Below are 18,089 nucleotides of genomic sequence, written 5' to 3'. Positions count from 1 at the left end.
AGCAAATGATGAATTTAATGAAAACAAAATGAAGGTTTTGGACTAGCCTAATCAAAGTTTGGACTTTAATCTGAGACCCTTAAACATGCTGATCGCGCTTGAAAACCCTCTTACAGTATGTGAGTGAGTGAAAAAAGCTCTGCAAAGAGGAATAGGTCAAGATTCCTCCACACCAATGTGAAAGACTCATTGGCAGTTATCACCAACACTTGATTGCAGTTGTTGGCACCAAGGGTGGCACAACCAGTTATTAGGTTTAGGTATTTATTTAAGTATTTGATTACCCTGTGATTTTGCAAGTTCTTTTACTTAGAAATCATGGAGGGGTCTACAGTTTTCAGCATAGGTGCATTTCCACTGTGAGAGACAGAATCTAAAAAGAAAAATCCGGGAATTACATTGTATGATTTTTTTAAACAATTTATTTGTGAATTTCTGTGTCAACTTTGCAAGTATTTGATCACTTGCGTATCAGCCAGATTTCTGACCCTCAAAGACCTGTTATTCTGCTTCTAAATAGTCCAGCTACACTCTGCTCAGGATTCTAAATTAGTAACACCTGTTTGAGATCGTTAGCTGCCATAAAGACACCTGTGCACCCCACAATCAGCCAAAGTCTAAGTTGATACATGGGGTATCAATGATGCTAAGAATGATGAAGAATCAGCCCAGAACTACACGGGAGAAGCTGGTCAATGCCGTGAAGAGAGCTGGGACCATCGTTTCCAAGGCTACCATCAGTAATACACTAAGATGTCATGGTTTAAAATCTTGCATCGCACGGAAGCTTCCCATGCTTAAGTCAGCCCATGTCTAGGCCTGTCTGAAGTTTGCCAGGGACCATCTAGATGATCCTGAGGAGTCATGGGAGAAAGTCCTGTGGTCAGATGAGACCAAAGTAGAACTTTTTGGTCTTAACTCTATTCGCCGTGTTTGGAGGAAGAAAAATGATGAGTATCATCCCAATAATACCATACCTACAGTGAAGCATGGGGCTGGAAGCATTATGCTCTGGGGGTGTTTATCTGCACAGGGGACAGGACGACTGCAGTGTATTAAGGAGAGGATGAACGGGGCCATGTATTGTGACATATTGGGCAGAAAAACCTCCTTCCTGACACTGACCCAAAGCACACAGCCAGGTGGTTTGAGGGTCAGAAATCTGGCTGATAAGCAAGTGATCAAATACTTATTTGACACAGTAATTCACATATAAATTGTATAAAAAAAAAAGAAAGAAAATCATACAATGTGATTTCCGGATTTTTCTTTTAAGATTCCATTGCTCACAGTGGAAATGCACCTATGCTGAAAATTGTAAACCCTTCCATGATTTCTAAGTAAAAGAACATGCAAAATACTTGTTGGTGATCAAAAACTTATTGACCTCACTGTATATACAGTCAGGCTCATACATTTTAAAACAAAGATGAGCTTCTTTGGCATCTAGCTTCTGTACACTGCCTCATTACCCCTTTAAAACTTAAACGGCAAAGATCTGTGCTGGCAAAACAGCATAGGTTAATGGTGAAAAAAAATTAATATATAAAAAAACTGAAATATATACACTCACCTAAAGGATTATTAGGAACACCATACTAATCCGGTGTTTGACCCCCTTTCGCCTTCAGAACTGCCTTAATTCTATGTGGCATTGATTCAACAAGGTGCTGAAAGCATTCTTTAAAAAAATGTTGGCCCATATTAATAGGATAGCATCTTGCAGTTGATGGAGATTTGTGTGTTGCACATCCAGGGCATGAAGCTCCCGTTCCACCACATCCCAAAGATGCTCTATTGGGTTAAGATCTGGTGACTGTGGGGGCCATTTTAGTACAGTGAACTCATTGTCATGTCCAAGAAACCAATTTAAAATGATTCAAGCTTTGTGACATGGTGCATTATCTTGCTGGAAGTAGCCATCAGAGGATGGGTACATGATGGTCATAAAAGGATGGACATGATCAGAAACAATGCTTAGGTAGCCTGTGGCATTTAAACGATGCCCAATTGGCACTAAAGGGCCTAAAGTGTGCCAAGAAAACATCCCCCACACCATTACACCACCACCACCAGCCTGCACAGTGGTAACAAGGCATGATGGATCCATGTTCTCATTCTGTTTATGCCAAATTCTGACTCTACCATTTGAACGTATCAACAGAAATTGAGACTCATCAGACCAGGCAACATTTTTCCAGTCTTCAACTGTCCAATTTTGGTGAGGTCGTACAAATTGTAGCCTCTTTTTCCTATTTGTAGTGGAGATAAGTGGTACCCGGTGGGGTCTTCTGCTGTTGTAGCCCATCCGCCTCAAGGTTGTGCGTGTTGTGGCTTCACAAATGCTTTGCTGCATACCTCGGTTGTAACGAGTGGTTATTTCAGTCAAAGTTGCTCTTCTATCAGCTTGAATCAGTCGGCCCATTCTCCTCTGACCATGCCGCTCAAAATTGCTTAAATCACCTTTATTTCTCATTCTGACATTCAGTTTGGAGTTCAGGAGATTGTCTTGACCAGGACCACACCCCTAAATTCATTGAAGTAACTGCCATGTGATTGTTTAATTAGATAATTGCATTAATGAGAAATTGAACAGGTGTTCCTAATAATCCTTTAAGTGAGTATATACAGTATATTACCACTATATGGTGGCACAAAAATGTAAGATTCTCAAAATAACTTTTTTTTTTCTTTTTGTCATTGAAACAACTGAAAACCTTTAAATTACACAATCTGTGTAAATGTGTATCTGTGAAATTTGTGTGACCCATTTTTTTATTTTTTGCTCAGTTATGTTTGCATAGTTAAAATTAAGAAAAAATGTAATAAACTTCAGTTTATAATTGATAAGTGTTGCAATAACCATTCAGTTATTTTCATACACATCCCATTTCACAAAACCTAAAGGAGTAATTAGTGTAGCTACGTAGTAATCAGGAGGTTAGAGTATACAATAAGTATACAATGTCGAGGGGGCAGAAGGCTGCAAAGGGTCAACAACACATCCTCCTAAACCACACTATCTCAGCAAACTCAAAAAAAGGCCAACCTGGTGACCTCCACAGCACACACACATGCTTACAGACCAATGTGCTTTTGTCACTGCCTGGCTTTGAGAACATCATGCCTCTATGTTTCAAGAACCTTATATGTGCTCCATGATGATGTTATGTTTGCTTCACACAATAGCCTTGATACCATTGAGTCAGCTCTCATAAAAAAGGATTCTCTAAATTTCTTATACATTTTATAAAAAGTACAGAATGTTAATTCAGATGCAAAGATCAAAATACAAATGTGGTGATTGTTAAGGATTTTATTTAAATTTGCAAAGTTTCCACCAATACATTTAATGCTTTTAATACCAGGAGTCCATGATGCGCCTCATGCTCATGAACCTCATGCCATCATAGTCCCTGAAGTTCCTGTACTCTCCAGGCCTGAAGTACCACATCCTGCCTCTGTAGTGAGGATGCTCATACATGAGCCAGTGGCCGTCCATCACGTTGCAGGACATGAAGCTGTTGGACCAGTGGTAGCGATCCATGAAGGAATCACAGTCGTCCATCACGTCCATCGTCTGACCCATGAAGTTCTCCCTCTCATAGACCTTCATTCTGTACGATCCTCTGTACTGTTGGGGAAATTTAAGTGTCAGTTAACTAGAAAATGCACCATACAGTATATTATGAACTAAGATTGAAATGATATTACAGATCCATCACCGTACCATGGGGATCATGCGGCAGGACCTGATGTAGTTGTTGCCCCAGCCCCACATGCTCATGTAGTCAGCGTACTCGCCCCTCCTCATGAAATACTGGTTTCCCATGAAGTTGGTGCGGTCGTAGACCATCCAGCACCCGCTCTCCACCCTGCAGGAGTGGCAGCGGCTCATGTAAGAGTGCATATCGGAACAATCACCGGTGCACTCATAGGAGCGCCCCATGAAGTTCCTGTCCTCATAGAAGATAACCTGTTTGGATAGAAAACATTAATTTTACAGTTAGTTGTAGAGTAATGCAGTCCCCAGTGATTATTTTTTATTATATATATAAAATCTACTACTACAAGGATTTTTTTTCTTACCTTGAACATGATCACTTGCGTAGCTGTCAATACAGTGAGCTGGCATCCCGCTTGCTTTAACCCTTGCATTTATACCTGCCCAGGACCAAAGAGTCAGGGATTTCTATTGTAAAAACTCCTGACAAAGCAACACACCAGAGAAGGCCATAGAAACCTGAACAGCTTTGGATAAACTTCTATGGACTACTGTACATCCCATACTCCTCTGGAAGTTATTAGAATGGCTGTAGAAGTTAATACATCATGAACAAACTTGTAAACTTTTAAGCAGTGGATATACGTTTGCTTTCTAAAATAAATTTGCAAAATTGTGAGTTATTTGATTGTCTACAAACTGCAATTTGATGCAAATAAAAAAAAGTTAATTTCCATTTTACAAAACTAGAATAGCAGTTATCCAGTGTCTCAACTTTTAAGTCAACTAAGTGCTATTAGAAAAAAGACTTTACCAAAATAGTTCATAAATTTTGCTTTAATTTAATTTTGCATAAGATTTGTTCTTTGAAAGACATAATCAGTGTCAGAGTTTGTATTAAACTGAGTTCTGCTGGGCTCACTTCGAAAGACTCATGCAAAAAAAAAAAAAAATCTTAGAATAGTTTAAATAAATAAATAAATAAATGAAGTTTCAGTGATCTTTCATCTCTCATCTCTCAAAGCAAAATGTATGAATATTAAAATGTATTGTTCAAAAGCAGTTTTTCGACTCTCAGCAATATGCAAAAGTCTTTGTGTTTGGCTAATAATGTTTGCATCACCTACACAAACCTTTTGGGCATGAGATTTCTGCCATGATTCTTGCTCACTTAAGAAAATCTTGAGCAAATAGAATGGCCCAGAGTATTAAATATTAACATGTTTTATAATTAATAGAATTTTGTAAATCATGGTTAATATGCTCAATTATTGAGCACTGATTTAGACGGTTCTCCTTTTCCCATCTACTGGAACAAAAAGGAAATTATCCATAAAACTCACAAAAGATGCCAATTGCCAGTCAGGGGAATTGCTTTAAGAAGCTATTACTGTACTGTATGTGTATAACATTTCATATATTTTGACAATTTTTACAACAAAAAAAAGAAAAAGAAATGAAAGAAAGAATTTTATTCCAAACCAGTTAAAAAAGTGTGCAATTTATTGTATTTCAAACACATTAATTGCAAAAATACCAACAAAAAATGGTACCATTATTTAATAAAAAATAGTGTATTAAAAAGTTTTAATTGATGCACCACATATCTTGTTGCTTTCGCTGTGCGGCCTTCCTCAGACATCTCAATTAAGTATCCTGGCAGTAGAATTTGGTATCGATGGTCTGGCCCCAGGGGACAAGGCTGCAAATGTCAAAAAAGACGATGATCATGCACTTGGTCGAGTTTCGGAACTGCCTCGCCTTTCTCTGTCATGGAGATGATGGGCTTTTCCACGGGTAAGACTGTTGTTACACCCAAGTTTTTTGTCACCGGTAATGATCCTCGACATGAAGGACGGCTCATCCATGGCACACTGATGGAATTCTTCTCAGACTTCCACACAGAGTTTCACTGGCAAGTTCATGCACAAGTTGCCAAATGTTTTTTGACATTTTTGAAAGTTGAGCTCGTTGAACATCCTGCTGATTTCTTGTTGTCTTCCAGTGATGTTCTTCTGCTCTCGAAGAATGCGTGCAAGCTCGAATGACTCATTGTAGCAACGCCAGAAACTTGCCAAATCATGTCAAATGTTTATGTGGCAGATTTGATGTGCACTCTATTTTCTATCTTGTTGTCTATAATGAAATAGCAGACGTGGTAACGCACATGGTCTGAATACGTTGCACAGCTCCCGATGTCCGTACTGTAGGATGATGTCTTTTGGCACGCTGACTTATGAAGTTTGGTGCTTCCTATGACTGTAGGTGCAGCCTTGTGCATAAACAGCATAACAACATCATTCTTTATACAAATTATTAGAATTCAACTTGTAATATAAATATGTAAATTCTTTTTGTACTTATAATACATTAAAGATATACTTAAGGATCTGCACACGGGCAGAGAGTGCGAGTACCCTCTAGTTACAACTAAAACACATAGTTACAACTAAAAACACAAATAGGACTAAATTAGTACTTTCTAAAATAGCAAACTTCAAAGACACTAATTATTGGTCTGGCTGGAAGCAGAATTTTAATATTTTTAGCATACATACAGTACATACAAGCCAAAATCAATATTATGTTTTCATTTATTATTAAGCATTATACTGTACATGGGAAGGAAAGTGAAAAAAAAGGAATTATTCTGTTCCACCATTACTGTATGTTCCCCTGGATTTCTTTTCAATGCTAACACTCCATAGCAAATGTACAGTAGGACACCTGACACTGGAGTTCGGTCATGGCACAACCTGCGGTGCTGAGACGAGAACTGATTACTGGCACCTTCATTTTTATTATTTTTTTTTTATAAGACTGGGAATATGTGATTATATTTGCAGAAAAAAAAATGAAGGGTTCTGCTGAAAAATCTCCTCATATTACCACTACATCTTTTGGCAAGACTTTGCTATCAGGCAAGCCATACACCAAGGTGCTGCTGCCAGCAAGAGTCCTGACAGCATTTTCTTGTCCATGTAATACCTCTGTACTGACTACAGAAGATATAATGCAATAACTTAAGCAGATTTCTTTATTTTTCCTTAGAGACATTGGCTAGGATCTGCTTCCTACAGTATTTTACCAAAGAACATATTTTTTTTACAAGGACTTACAAATGACCTCGACCTCTTGTTCGACAAAAATCCTCTTTTCACAGTACTTTTGCGGTCATGCCTTTTTGGTCTACAGTAGAAATGGTTCCTCTATAAAGAAAGAAGTCTTTCTGGAAATAGTAATTGTGAGGCCTCTGTGAGCGAACTGGTGATGGATTTAGTTTAATTGGCCCCCGACACACTGTTAAATTGTAAAGTGTGCTTGTAAGATGCTTATCTTACAAGAAGTCTACCAAAGTGCTTACTAATTTGGAAAAGCAAGTCATTTACTATGTCTGTAAAGTCATTTAATACGTCTGTAACTTTTCTATGTTGCCCACAGGAAAGGTTTATTCATTCATTAACTAATGCAGATTCTTTATTATTCTTGAAATGGATATATTAACATTATAAAACAATTAGTAAATTATCTTAACTTTTATTTTACCATCAACATACTATATGTTTCAACCTTTTTGGTCCTAAAAAGACTCCACTCTATAATGTTTCAGCCAATTACGAACACCAAACTAGTGATCGTGAAACATATCTACAGTATCATGGTGATGCATTTACTTTTAATTAGACATTGAAAGTCTTAAAAACATGCTTACTTTACAGGAAATCGAGCAAAGTATAAGTGCGTACTAATTTGGGAATGCTTATCCAGCAGGGTCAGGTGTGGGCAGCTGATGTATAGTTGTTTGCCATTACTCACTTCCCCCTTGTCACATTTGGCATAGGTTGTCACAGTGTTTATGGGCTCGCTGCTCTGAAATGTTCATAAGGTGATGATAATGAGGTCATTTCCACTATCATTTCTTGAGAAGTTGAGAATTTGCAGACTATCCGCAATGATTCGAGGCATCCAAATTGAAGCCTCTGGATGGACTGCTGGCTTTGCAATATTTCGAGGGTTATTCTGGTTCAAACTCAATAGACCAGACAGCAGAAACTTGGAAACTTGCCATTAAAAGAAGCTGAGGAAGTTGGGCCAGGTGTGCACAACTATAATAGTCTTGTGTTTATATTTAGCCTTTTTAGGTACATACTTTTCAGACTCTATGACACAGGTGTCACCGAGAAAGGGTGCTGGTACTGCTCTTCATCTACCATATATAGCAATGAACAATTAAGGTGTAACCTGGGTCCGATTGGCTTCCCATTAACTTCGAAATAACTTATACTTAGACTTGTGTTCCTGGATCACAAATAAACTCAAAAACTTTATATATAATGTTAGACTGTAGATAAATGTTTTCAAATTATAAAAAAAAAAATTGAGTTTGGAAAGAAGGAAGTCTACACATCATTGTTTTTTTGTTTTTTTTAATTACTTTATTGTTAATTATTTTTTTATCGGATTACATTCCTTTTAATACCAGGAGTCCATGATGCGCCTCATGCTCATGAACCTCATGCCATCATAGTCCCTGAAGTTCCTGTACTCTCCAGGCCTGAAGTACCACATTCTGCCTTTGTAGTGAGGATGCTCATACATGAGCCAGTGGCCGTCCATCACGTTGCAGGACATGAAGCTGTTGGACCAGTGGTAGCGATCCATGAAGGAATCACAGTCGTCCATCACGTCCATCGTCTGACCCATGAAGTTCTCCCTCTCATAGACCTTCATTCTGTACGATCCTCTGTACTGTTGGGGAAATCAAAAACACTGTCATTTTTAAATTTATTTATGTATCCTGAAAAAGGCTTATAATTTATATAAATGACGTACCATGGGGATCATGCGGCAGGACCTGATGCAGTTGTTGCCCCAGCCCCACATGCTCATGTAATCAGCGTACTCGCCCCTCCTCATGAAATACTGGTTTCCCATGAAGTTGGTGCGGTCGTAGACCATCCAGCACCCGCTCTCCACCCTGCAGGAGTGGCAGCGGCTCATGTAAGAGTGCATATCGGAACAATCACCGGTGCACTCATAGGAGCGCCCCATGAAGTTCCTGTCCTCATAGAAGATAACCTGTTTGGGTGGAAAATACAGTATAACATTTTTAACTACTGAAGAAAATCACTTAACAGTAATCCAGTAGTTCACATAATGAAATATGTAATTCATGAATTGTTGAATCTGTAGTTCTTACCTTTCCCATGTTCATGGTGAGTGTTTTGGTTTGTCCAAGCTGTTTAACAACCAGTCTAGTTTAACCCCCTGCATATATATACACTGGACCAGGTCCACGATTTCTATTGTGAAAACTCCTGACCACTAACAAAGTTAAGAAGAGAATAGAGACCACGTCTCTATTCTGTGTAACACGTGTACACAGAACAGGTTTTAAAAAGGCTTTACATTGGCTAGAGTGAATGCACATGTATTTACACCATTCAGGCATTTTGGTCACAAAGTGGCTTTGTTTCTTTTGTATCTGTTCTGTTATCTTTTGGCAAAAAGACAAGACAAAGAGACAAGAGCATTGGGATCACAAATAGAATAATTTTGCAAATTTGGTAGCATGTTTCACATTATTCTATTAGGGCAGTAAAGTGTTAAGAAGTTGCTCTTTAAATATTAAATGATAGACAGTGACATTATGGATGCAGGTTCCTGTTTTGGTCATGACTTCGTGACATTTGAGCTAATCATGTGCAAGGGAAATAAAGGGCTGTAGGCGTCCAGGCTGCACTGCAAAATCACTAATTTAAATGGCTCTCCTGCTACCGTATTATGATGTTTTTCCATATAAAAAACATGTAAATAAATATACAACATATAAAGAACTTCTTTCTTTTCTTTCCTTTCTTTCTCTATAAAAAAAATCTAGAATACAAAGTATATACATAGAACACAACATAGTTTGTTTCTCTTAATTTTAAATAAAATGTGTACATTGTCAATCATGTCTTTGCATAATTTTGAAGAACTATACTTGATATGCATAGAGATGGATAGGAACTCTGGGTTTGTATTGATGACTGTGGATGATTGCTGGTATGGCAGCTTTTCAAAGGTGTCAAATAACATACATCATATATGAAGTGTGATCCATTGCTGGTGTGAGATTACTGTCAGTCCTATTAATAATGTACTGTATGGCTGCATATACTGTATGTAAATGATTTGACAACAAAATCCGATACATGAACTATTTATACATCCTTCTTTTCGAACCATTGAAATGCCATGTTTCTGAAAAAACAATGGCATTGATTCCTTCTGTCACATGATTAATGAAGCAAAACTACCAGCTTAAGTGAATGAAATAAACGATTGATGGAAGTAGAACCGAAGTTCGTTCGAATCTGCGGAAATTCGTATCATGAATGTTTGTAAGTCGAGGACTACCTGTACCATGCATACTATTATAAGGTGCTGTCTTTAATAACCAAAGTAAAAAATGAAATTGGTGGAAGAAGAGGCTGACAATGCCTGAATGCAACAATAGTTTAGTAGGAGTTTCCTTTTTTTTTTAATAATTAAAAAAATAAATAAAAACTCGGCCAACATATTCTTAAAAGTAAATTGCATAAATAATTTACAACAAACAACTGCAAGGTGAATATATCCAAGGTGAAAAAACTGCTGTAAGTGGATTTATGTCATAACACAGCCGGAGTCCGCCTCGAACTACCTAACCTTCAACACATCACAGGCTACAACAGTGGCCACCATGGACTACAATTCTCACCACTGCACTACACAGTCACATTCATATTCACCTGAGTTCCACTTATGCACACCTGTTACTAATCAGTCACACTCCATATAAAGAGACTCTAGACTCCTTTTAAGTATTTGCATAAATACTTGCTCATGTCCGACTTAACCAAGTCTTAGTTAACTCTCTAATTTGGATATTGTAGGTAATTTGGATATTTTTAGCATGTTCTGCTCCTTTTCTTTAGATTTTACCCATGATACTTTGCTTGCTCCTTAACCGACTTTCTGCCTGCCCTAATCTTCATTTGCTTTTGTCTAGGGCTTGCTTATAGCGTTTTGCGTAATTACACAAAATTCACTGATCTTCAATACCATGCACAAACTAAGTATTACACTTAATTACTTTAGTAATCTTGTAGCATATTAGGGCACTGGACTATGTATATAGTAGATACGAGATAATACTAGCTTTGTGTTTGACTTGGGAAATCCAAGACCTAATGAACTTTTTTTAATAATAAAATTGTAAATATTAGGCATTATATTGAGGCTTTGAAACCGAACAATGTAATTGATGCAGATGTTAATCTAGCCATGTCAGATCAGAACCTAGAATACTTTACTCCCCTTGAAGAGAATGAACTAATTTCACTCATTTCTTCTGCAAATTCAACAACCTGTATATTAGATCCTGTACCGACACATTTTCTTAAACAGATAGTACCAGCAATAACAGAACCCCTGTTGAGAATAATAAATTCTTCACTCAGCATTGGTTATGTTCCAAAATCTTTAAAATTAGCAGTTATTAAACCATTAATTAAGAAACCTGACCTCGACCCCTGTCAGCTGTCCAGTTACAGGCCAATATCAAACCTCCCCTTTATCTCTAAGATTCTGGAAAAGATAGTAGCGGAGCAGCTATGCTCATATCTTTATAGAAATAGCATACATGAACTGTATCAGTCAGGATTTAGGCTTCATCACAGTACAGAGACAGTGCTCGTTAAAGTAGTAAATGACATTCTATTGGCCTCTGATCAGGGTTGTGTAACTATGCTTGTATTACTCAACCTCAGTGCAGCTTTTGACACCATTGATCACGCTACTCTTGACATATAAAGCAATGGTCTCGCGCCGCAGTACCTGAGCAAACTGCTAGCGTCTTACGAACCGCCACGCCTACTTCGATCAAAGGATGCAGGCTGCTTGTCAGTACCGTGTATTATGAAAAATACAGCAGGGGGCAGAGCTTTTTCTTACAAAGCCCCCAAATTATGAAATAGTCTTCCAAATAGTGTTCAGGACACAGACACAGTCTCAGTGTTTAAGTCCAGGCTAAAAACCTATTTATTTAGCCAAGCATTTTTATAAATAGATTTGCCTTAGGTAAAGGAGCAGATCTGGGGGACTCATGGACGTAGAGTATTATGGTGAACTGGTATGTTTGGATGCTGTCTTCCTCACTCTCATTGATCACTCAGGTTTGCTGACGGTGAGGTGATTGTTTGCACATGTTGTTCCTGAGCTGCCAGTGATCCAGACTCCCTCTGCCCTCCGGACCTGTCTGACCCATCCTGGTGCCCCGCTTCTGGTTGAAGATCTCGTCACATGGATGCCCCGTTTGTCTCTCTGGGATGCGTCTCGTGTCTGGGGATGATTCTCTCTACCTAGAAGATGGTTCTGGCCTTAACTGGTGTTGGCAACTGTTTCTCTGGGGACTTGACAGTTCGATAGTTTAGGACTGGAACTTCCTACAAGTCTACGTGAGTCTTCAATAACTACTTGGACTCCATATTAACATCAATTAACATCAGCTATTAAAGCTGAACTGCCTGCCACCCTACACACTGTATAAATGCAGATCATCTGTGCATGAAGTTTGCATGTTCTCCCTGTGCTTGGTGGGTTTCATCTGGGTTCTCTGGTTTTCTCCCACAGTCCAAAGACATTCAGATTAGGCTAATTGGTGTTTTTTTAAAATTGTCCATAGTCTGTGAATGTGTGTGTGCATATAAATGTTGACCAAAGGGCCTACCATGGTCGTGCAAGATGGGAATAAATACAAAGGTCACCATTGGCCTCAACAGTCCCTAGTTGCACTACAGAGGCGTCTAGATTGATGGATGGAGTACTAGCTAAGATGAAAAGGCAGTACTGTATATACAAATCAAGGACAAACTCTATAGATTTTTTTTAAATTAGCTTGTTTACAGTATGAAATATTTTAATAGCTTATTAAGCGTTATGTACTGTACTACTGCCACAAAATATGCAAGACTTGTTTGCATTTATTTTTGTTTAAAAACTGTTTATTTTTACTCTAATATGATTTTTGGGTAAATATTTTCTATAATATTATTTTTACTCAACCAAGAAGCAAATTCCTGCATCTTTTCTACCTGTAGTTCCATAAGAAAACTGAAAACACTGAAAAAACACACATTAATGGAAAAAAATACAAAACACATAATTGGTGGTAATTTAATTATTTATTTTGAACGTTTTAGGTCTTTTAATACCAGGAGTCCATGATGCGCCTCATGCTCATGAACCTCATGCCATCATAGTCCCTGAAGTTCCTGTACTCTCCAGGCCTGAAGTACCACATCCTGCCTCTGTAGTGAGGATGCTCATACATGAGCCAGTGGCCGTCCATTACGTTGCAGGACATGAAGCTGTTGGACCAGTGGTAGCGATCCATGAAGGAATCACAGTCGTCCATCACGTCCATCGTCTGACCCATGAAGTTCTCCCTCTCATAGACCTTCATTCTGTACGATCCTCTGTACTGTTGGGAAAATAGCAAATATAGGGGTCAATTTCGTGCTAAACATGTTCCAAATGACACTGCAAATGTAATACCGTACCATGGGGATCATGCGGCAGGACCTGATGCAGTTGTTGCCCCAGCCCCACATGCTCATGTAGTCAGCGTACTCGCCCCTCCTCATGAAATACTGGTTTCCCATGAAGTTGGTGCGGTCGTAGACCATCCAGCATCCGCTCTCCACCCTGCAGGAGTGGCAGCGGCTCATGTAAGAGTGCATATCGGAACAATCACTGGTGCACTCATAGGAGCGCCCCATGAAGTTCCTGTCCTCGTAGAAGATAACCTGTTTAGATAAAAAGCTTTGCGATTACTTTAGGTTTAAAAGAAAAGGATCAATGCTTTTGCAATGGTCAACTACAAGAAATGATTTGCAATTAAACAAATGCAGTGTTTACCCTGCCCATGGTCCTGGTGACTGGTTTGACTTGCCCAAGCTGCTTCCAACTGGTGCACTACCAACCTGTCTGGTTTAACCCCTATATTTATACCTAACCAGAACCGAAAAAACTCTTGACCAGAAATAAAGAACAAAGGTGAACAAAAACTTGAAGAGCTTCGACTACGTTCCATGTGTTATAGTTTCTAGATGACTTAAAAATGGAACCACTGATAAGCTAAACCACATTTACCATTCAGCAGTCAGCTATTTTCATCATGACAGTCTATAGACATGCTTTTGTATGTTTGTGTCATGTGAATGCCCTGTACCTTTCTGCTCTCCATGCTTTTTTTTTTTTAGAAAGCCAGCTAAATAGTTGTCTAGAGACAAAAGTCCATTGTCAGTACAAGCAGAATGTTGTTATGTGATTTTAGTAGCATACTCCATTTAGTGGGCCTATATTCAAATGAGGCTTTGGGGTATTATGCAGCAGTTGCTCAGAAAAGCTTAAATAGACACTTCTGTGTGTCTAAATATATCTCTGTAACAGTTAAGCAATGTTTTAAAATGGTCTGATAAAGCAGGAGTACTACCACCACCATCAGTGTATCACATTTTGCTTTCTACATACTACCACACAGTGTGAGTCTTATAATATTCAGGCGGAGAAGATGTTATTTCAGGCAAGAAGAAACACTGTATGTGATTTTCTGTTTTAGCAAGACCAAGGAAAGTGAATCTTATTTATCTCACTACACACCTCGGCATCAACCACAGAAAATCAGTACATTGAGATAGAGAAAGCTCATTCTGTTAATCCACTGTGACCTGCTGTTGTGGTCCTACTCTCTCTCTCTTTTTCTCATTCTCTATAGTGCTTATCCTGTACAGGGAAGCCAAGAGCTTATCCAAGGGCACAATGCAGGGTGCATCCTGGACAGGGTGCCACTTGATCGCAGGGCACACAAGAACACACAAATGCACACATTATGGGCAATTTGGAAATGCCAATTAGAATACTTTTCATGTCTTCGGGCAGTGGGAGAAAACCCGAGCACCTGGAGGAAACCCACCAAGCATGGGGAGACCTGGAACTACATGCACAAAGAACCGAGGCAGGCATCATACCCGCGATCCTGGAGGTGCAAGGCCACAGTGCTAACCACTACTCCCCCATGCTCTTGGTACTAATCTAGGACACCTTAATTTGTTAAGGTTACTCATTGGTTAGGGTACTAACACCTCCTAAAATGTTTTTGCTCTGACCAATACTACGTCTCTAATGTCTTTTTTTCTTTTTTAACTCCGGGCAGAAGACATTAAAGGCATTTTCACATTAGGGTCGTGGGATTTGTTCCGAGAACATTTGACCCCAAAGTCTGGGTCATTTTGATCAGTGAGAACATAATCATTCCAGAGTCGGGAGCCATGTATGCTTAAGTGTGCTTGAAGAGGTGGTCTCTGGCACAGTACAACCTAATCGGATATGGATTGAATCAGATAAGGAATCCAACTGTACCCGAGCATGGAAATAGATCACTGTTTCAAAGCAACTGCACTGAGCCATTAATGTCCCATGAAATCTCCATGTACACCTAACACGCGCAAGTTCCTCCTTTGACCTACAAGTAGAAATGGACCCCCATGATGTTTTTTTTTCAAAAATATCAATAATATTAAGCATGACAGTTAACTTCCTTGTTCTCTTCTTTGCTTGTGTTTAATGGGGGCTCACAAACCAAGTAGGTGCATACTGCCACCTGCTGTATTGGAGTGTGTAAATATAAGGGCGTGCCCTGAGAACGGAGGACAAATATATATATATACTGTATATGAGCGCTGGAAGTGTTGAAAAAGGACCAATAGTTTCTGGACAAGGTACAAATCAATTGTGCCAAATGTGAAAACACCCTAAAACTGTAATTTACTGCTACCAAGTGTCTGTCAATTACTAGTACGGCAACTATTACATAAATCTTAAAACAAGCACTAGTTTTGATTTTATTATTATTATTATTATTTTTGCCTTTCTTGATTTGGAAGCTTCTATGGATGAAACAGAATCTTCTGCATACGCCACTAAATTGGATTGTTTAAAAAAAAAAGGTCAATATCAAAAGTTATTAATCCAGTTAGCTTTGAAGATTCTGGCTTTTTGGAACATCAGCTGTAAGTAAACAGCCATACATTTTGGTCTAAGTCGTTTCCCTGCAATTCCCTGATTAGCAATTAATAACCTAAATATTGCCTGAAGAGTAATTATTAGTCAGATTTGTGGGCACACTTCTGCTTTTAAACATGTGTTTGAAAAAGATCATTTTAAAGTATAATCTCAAGCAGAGTTTTATTTGTTTGTTTGTTTGTTTGTTTGTTTGTGTTTGTTTGTTTTAATAAACATGTCTTAAGATGTCTTGGTCAAAATATGATGAGTTAGTCTTTATCACTACCTGATTATACGGTGATACACTGTGGAATTATTTTGCACATTTACTTTTTTTTAAATAATTAATCAGCTTAAATAAGCTTTATTAACAATTTCTTATGTTGCAATTTTAAGCTATGTCTATTATGACTGTGCTCCACAGTGCATTCTTAAAAAAATATTTTTGGACATTCATACAGTACAGTGAAATTATTGGGAAGGAAAAAATACAGAATTGTCTATATTTTATATTTTAGATTGTATATTTGAAGTTCCTAAAGTTCTTGGAGAACCTTACGTTTCTGTACCCTCCAGGACATGATCCAGTAGTCATCTGTCACATGACAGGACATGCAGCCATTGGACCTGCAGTAGAAATCCATGATGGACTCTCCATCAGACTGATAGGATTTACAAAATGTTTAATAAACTAGTTCCTGAACAAATGTGTGCTTGTATTTAAAATATGTTTTCTAGTTGTTTTTGGTATAATAACATATTTGTCCCGTAAATGTATGCATTGGAAACATGACCATTTTATTTTGGTCAACTCAACTTTTTATTATTTTGGTTTGTTTAAGCACATCAACCTGGTGAATAAAAATTGTAAAAAAAGAAAAAAAAAATCAAATAGACATTTGGCAATTGTTAATGATTTTATTTACATTTGCAAAGGTTCCTTCAACAAATTTGATTGCCTCATTTAATACCAGGAGTCCATGATGCGCCTCATGCTCATGAACCTCATGCCACCGTAGTCCCTGAAGTTCCTGTACTCTCCAGGCCTGAAGTACCACATCCTGCCTCTGTAGTGAGGATGCTCATACATGAGCCAGTGGCCGTCCATCACGTTGCAGGACATGAAGCTGTTGGACCAGTGGTAGCGATCCATGAAGGAATCACAGTCGTCCATCACGTCCATCGTCTGACCCATGAAGTTCTCCCTCTCATAGACCTTCATTCTGTACGATCCTTTGTACTGTTGGGGAAATTTTGTGAAAGTATCGGTTAACTAGAAAATGCACCATGTATCATAAATTAAGACAGAAATGATACTGCAGATCCATCACCGTACCATGGGGATCATGCGGCAGGACCTGATGCAGTTGTTGCCCCAGCCCCACATGCTCATGTAGTCAGCGTACTCGCCCCTCCTCATGAAATACTGGTTTCCCATGAAGTTGGTGCGGTCGTAGACCATCCAGCATCCGCTTTCCACCCTGCAGGAGTGGCAGCGGCTCATGTAAGAGTGCATATCGGAACAATCACCGGTGCACTCATAGGAGCGCCCCATGAAGTTCCTGTCCTCGTAGAAGATAACCTGTTGGGATGATGAGTTTCAGAATCAGCAATGTATTCGCAAAATTAAATGCCATGAACCTAATCTGTCTTTTTAGTGTCTTTACCTTGCCCATAGTCATGATTACTGGCTCGGCTTGTCCAAACTGTATCCACTTGGGGAACTCATATCCTGGCTGGTTTAACTGTTGTTTTTATACCTGACCAGGACTAAAGAATACGGTATTTCTATAGAGAAGACTCATGAATATGCAGTCGAGCACAGAGGCCCAGAGTTTTGTGACATTTTCACATGACACACAAGACTTTTGAAAGGTTCCTATGGCAAGACAATAAAACTGCTGTACCTTGCTATTTTTGGTGAGTGAGTACTATAGACCTACCAGAGCCATTTTTTTGTTTGTCACTTCTCTTTTGTTAAACATACATAACAAAAAAAACAGTTCTAGACACTTTATTTAAACCTCAAACTCTGTATGTATTGCTTTATTTAAATATGTTTCCACTATATTGCCTTTTGCTTTTAAGTATTAAGCAGAATATTCGGTATTTAGTGTTGCTGTAATTGTCGTAAACTCCAAAAATATAGGCGATAAGACTGTATTAAATAACAAAAAAATTTAAAAAATGACACAAAACAATTCAAATTGTCAATTAAAACAAAATCGCAGACTATAGAACTTTCCCATATTTTGTTATCAACAGTAGGAATGTA

General features: G+C 38.5%; 4 protein-coding genes across 4 annotated transcripts; all 4 read right to left on the bottom strand.

The window, feature by feature from the left end:
- Positions 1-3,301: 3,301 nt before the first annotated feature.
- Positions 3,302-4,113, bottom strand: LOC128508565 (gamma-crystallin M2-like). Its single transcript, XM_053479929.1, has 3 exons — positions 4,090-4,113; positions 3,731-3,976; positions 3,302-3,634 (listed from the first exon to the last, which is right to left on the bottom strand). Exons 1-3 carry the CDS (start codon positions 4,096-4,098, stop codon positions 3,359-3,361), a joined length of 531 nt encoding a protein of 176 aa, XP_053335904.1. The 5' UTR covers positions 4,099-4,113; the 3' UTR covers positions 3,302-3,358.
- Positions 4,114-8,180: 4,067 nt separating this feature from the next.
- Positions 8,181-8,972, bottom strand: LOC128508552 (gamma-crystallin M2-like). Its single transcript, XM_053479915.1, has 3 exons — positions 8,925-8,972; positions 8,558-8,803; positions 8,181-8,473 (listed from the first exon to the last, which is right to left on the bottom strand). Exons 1-3 carry the CDS (start codon positions 8,937-8,939, stop codon positions 8,198-8,200), a joined length of 537 nt encoding a protein of 178 aa, XP_053335890.1. The 5' UTR covers positions 8,940-8,972; the 3' UTR covers positions 8,181-8,197.
- Positions 8,973-12,953: 3,981 nt separating this feature from the next.
- LOC128508560 (gamma-crystallin M2-like) lies at positions 12,954-13,733 on the bottom strand. The gene is made up of 3 exons (XM_053479925.1): positions 13,670-13,733; positions 13,312-13,557; positions 12,954-13,232 (listed from the first exon to the last, which is right to left on the bottom strand). Exons 1-3 carry the CDS (start codon positions 13,676-13,678, stop codon positions 12,957-12,959), a joined length of 531 nt encoding a protein of 176 aa, XP_053335900.1. The 5' UTR covers positions 13,679-13,733; the 3' UTR covers positions 12,954-12,956.
- Positions 13,734-16,708: 2,975 nt separating this feature from the next.
- LOC128508551 (gamma-crystallin M2-like) lies at positions 16,709-17,527 on the bottom strand. The gene is made up of 3 exons (XM_053479914.1): positions 17,482-17,527; positions 17,151-17,396; positions 16,709-17,054 (listed from the first exon to the last, which is right to left on the bottom strand). The coding sequence occupies exons 1-3, from the start codon at positions 17,494-17,496 to the stop codon at positions 16,779-16,781; spliced, it is 537 nt and encodes a 178-aa protein (XP_053335889.1). The 5' UTR covers positions 17,497-17,527; the 3' UTR covers positions 16,709-16,778.
- Positions 17,528-18,089: the final 562 nt, after the last annotated feature.

The sequence above is a fragment of the Clarias gariepinus genome, chromosome 20 (assembly GCF_024256425.1).
Source record: "Clarias gariepinus isolate MV-2021 ecotype Netherlands chromosome 20, CGAR_prim_01v2, whole genome shotgun sequence".
Taxonomy (NCBI): Eukaryota; Metazoa; Chordata; class Actinopteri; order Siluriformes; family Clariidae; genus Clarias; species Clarias gariepinus.
The sequence above is the reverse complement of the archived record's forward strand: the minus strand, read 5'-3'. Positions and strand labels throughout refer to the sequence as shown.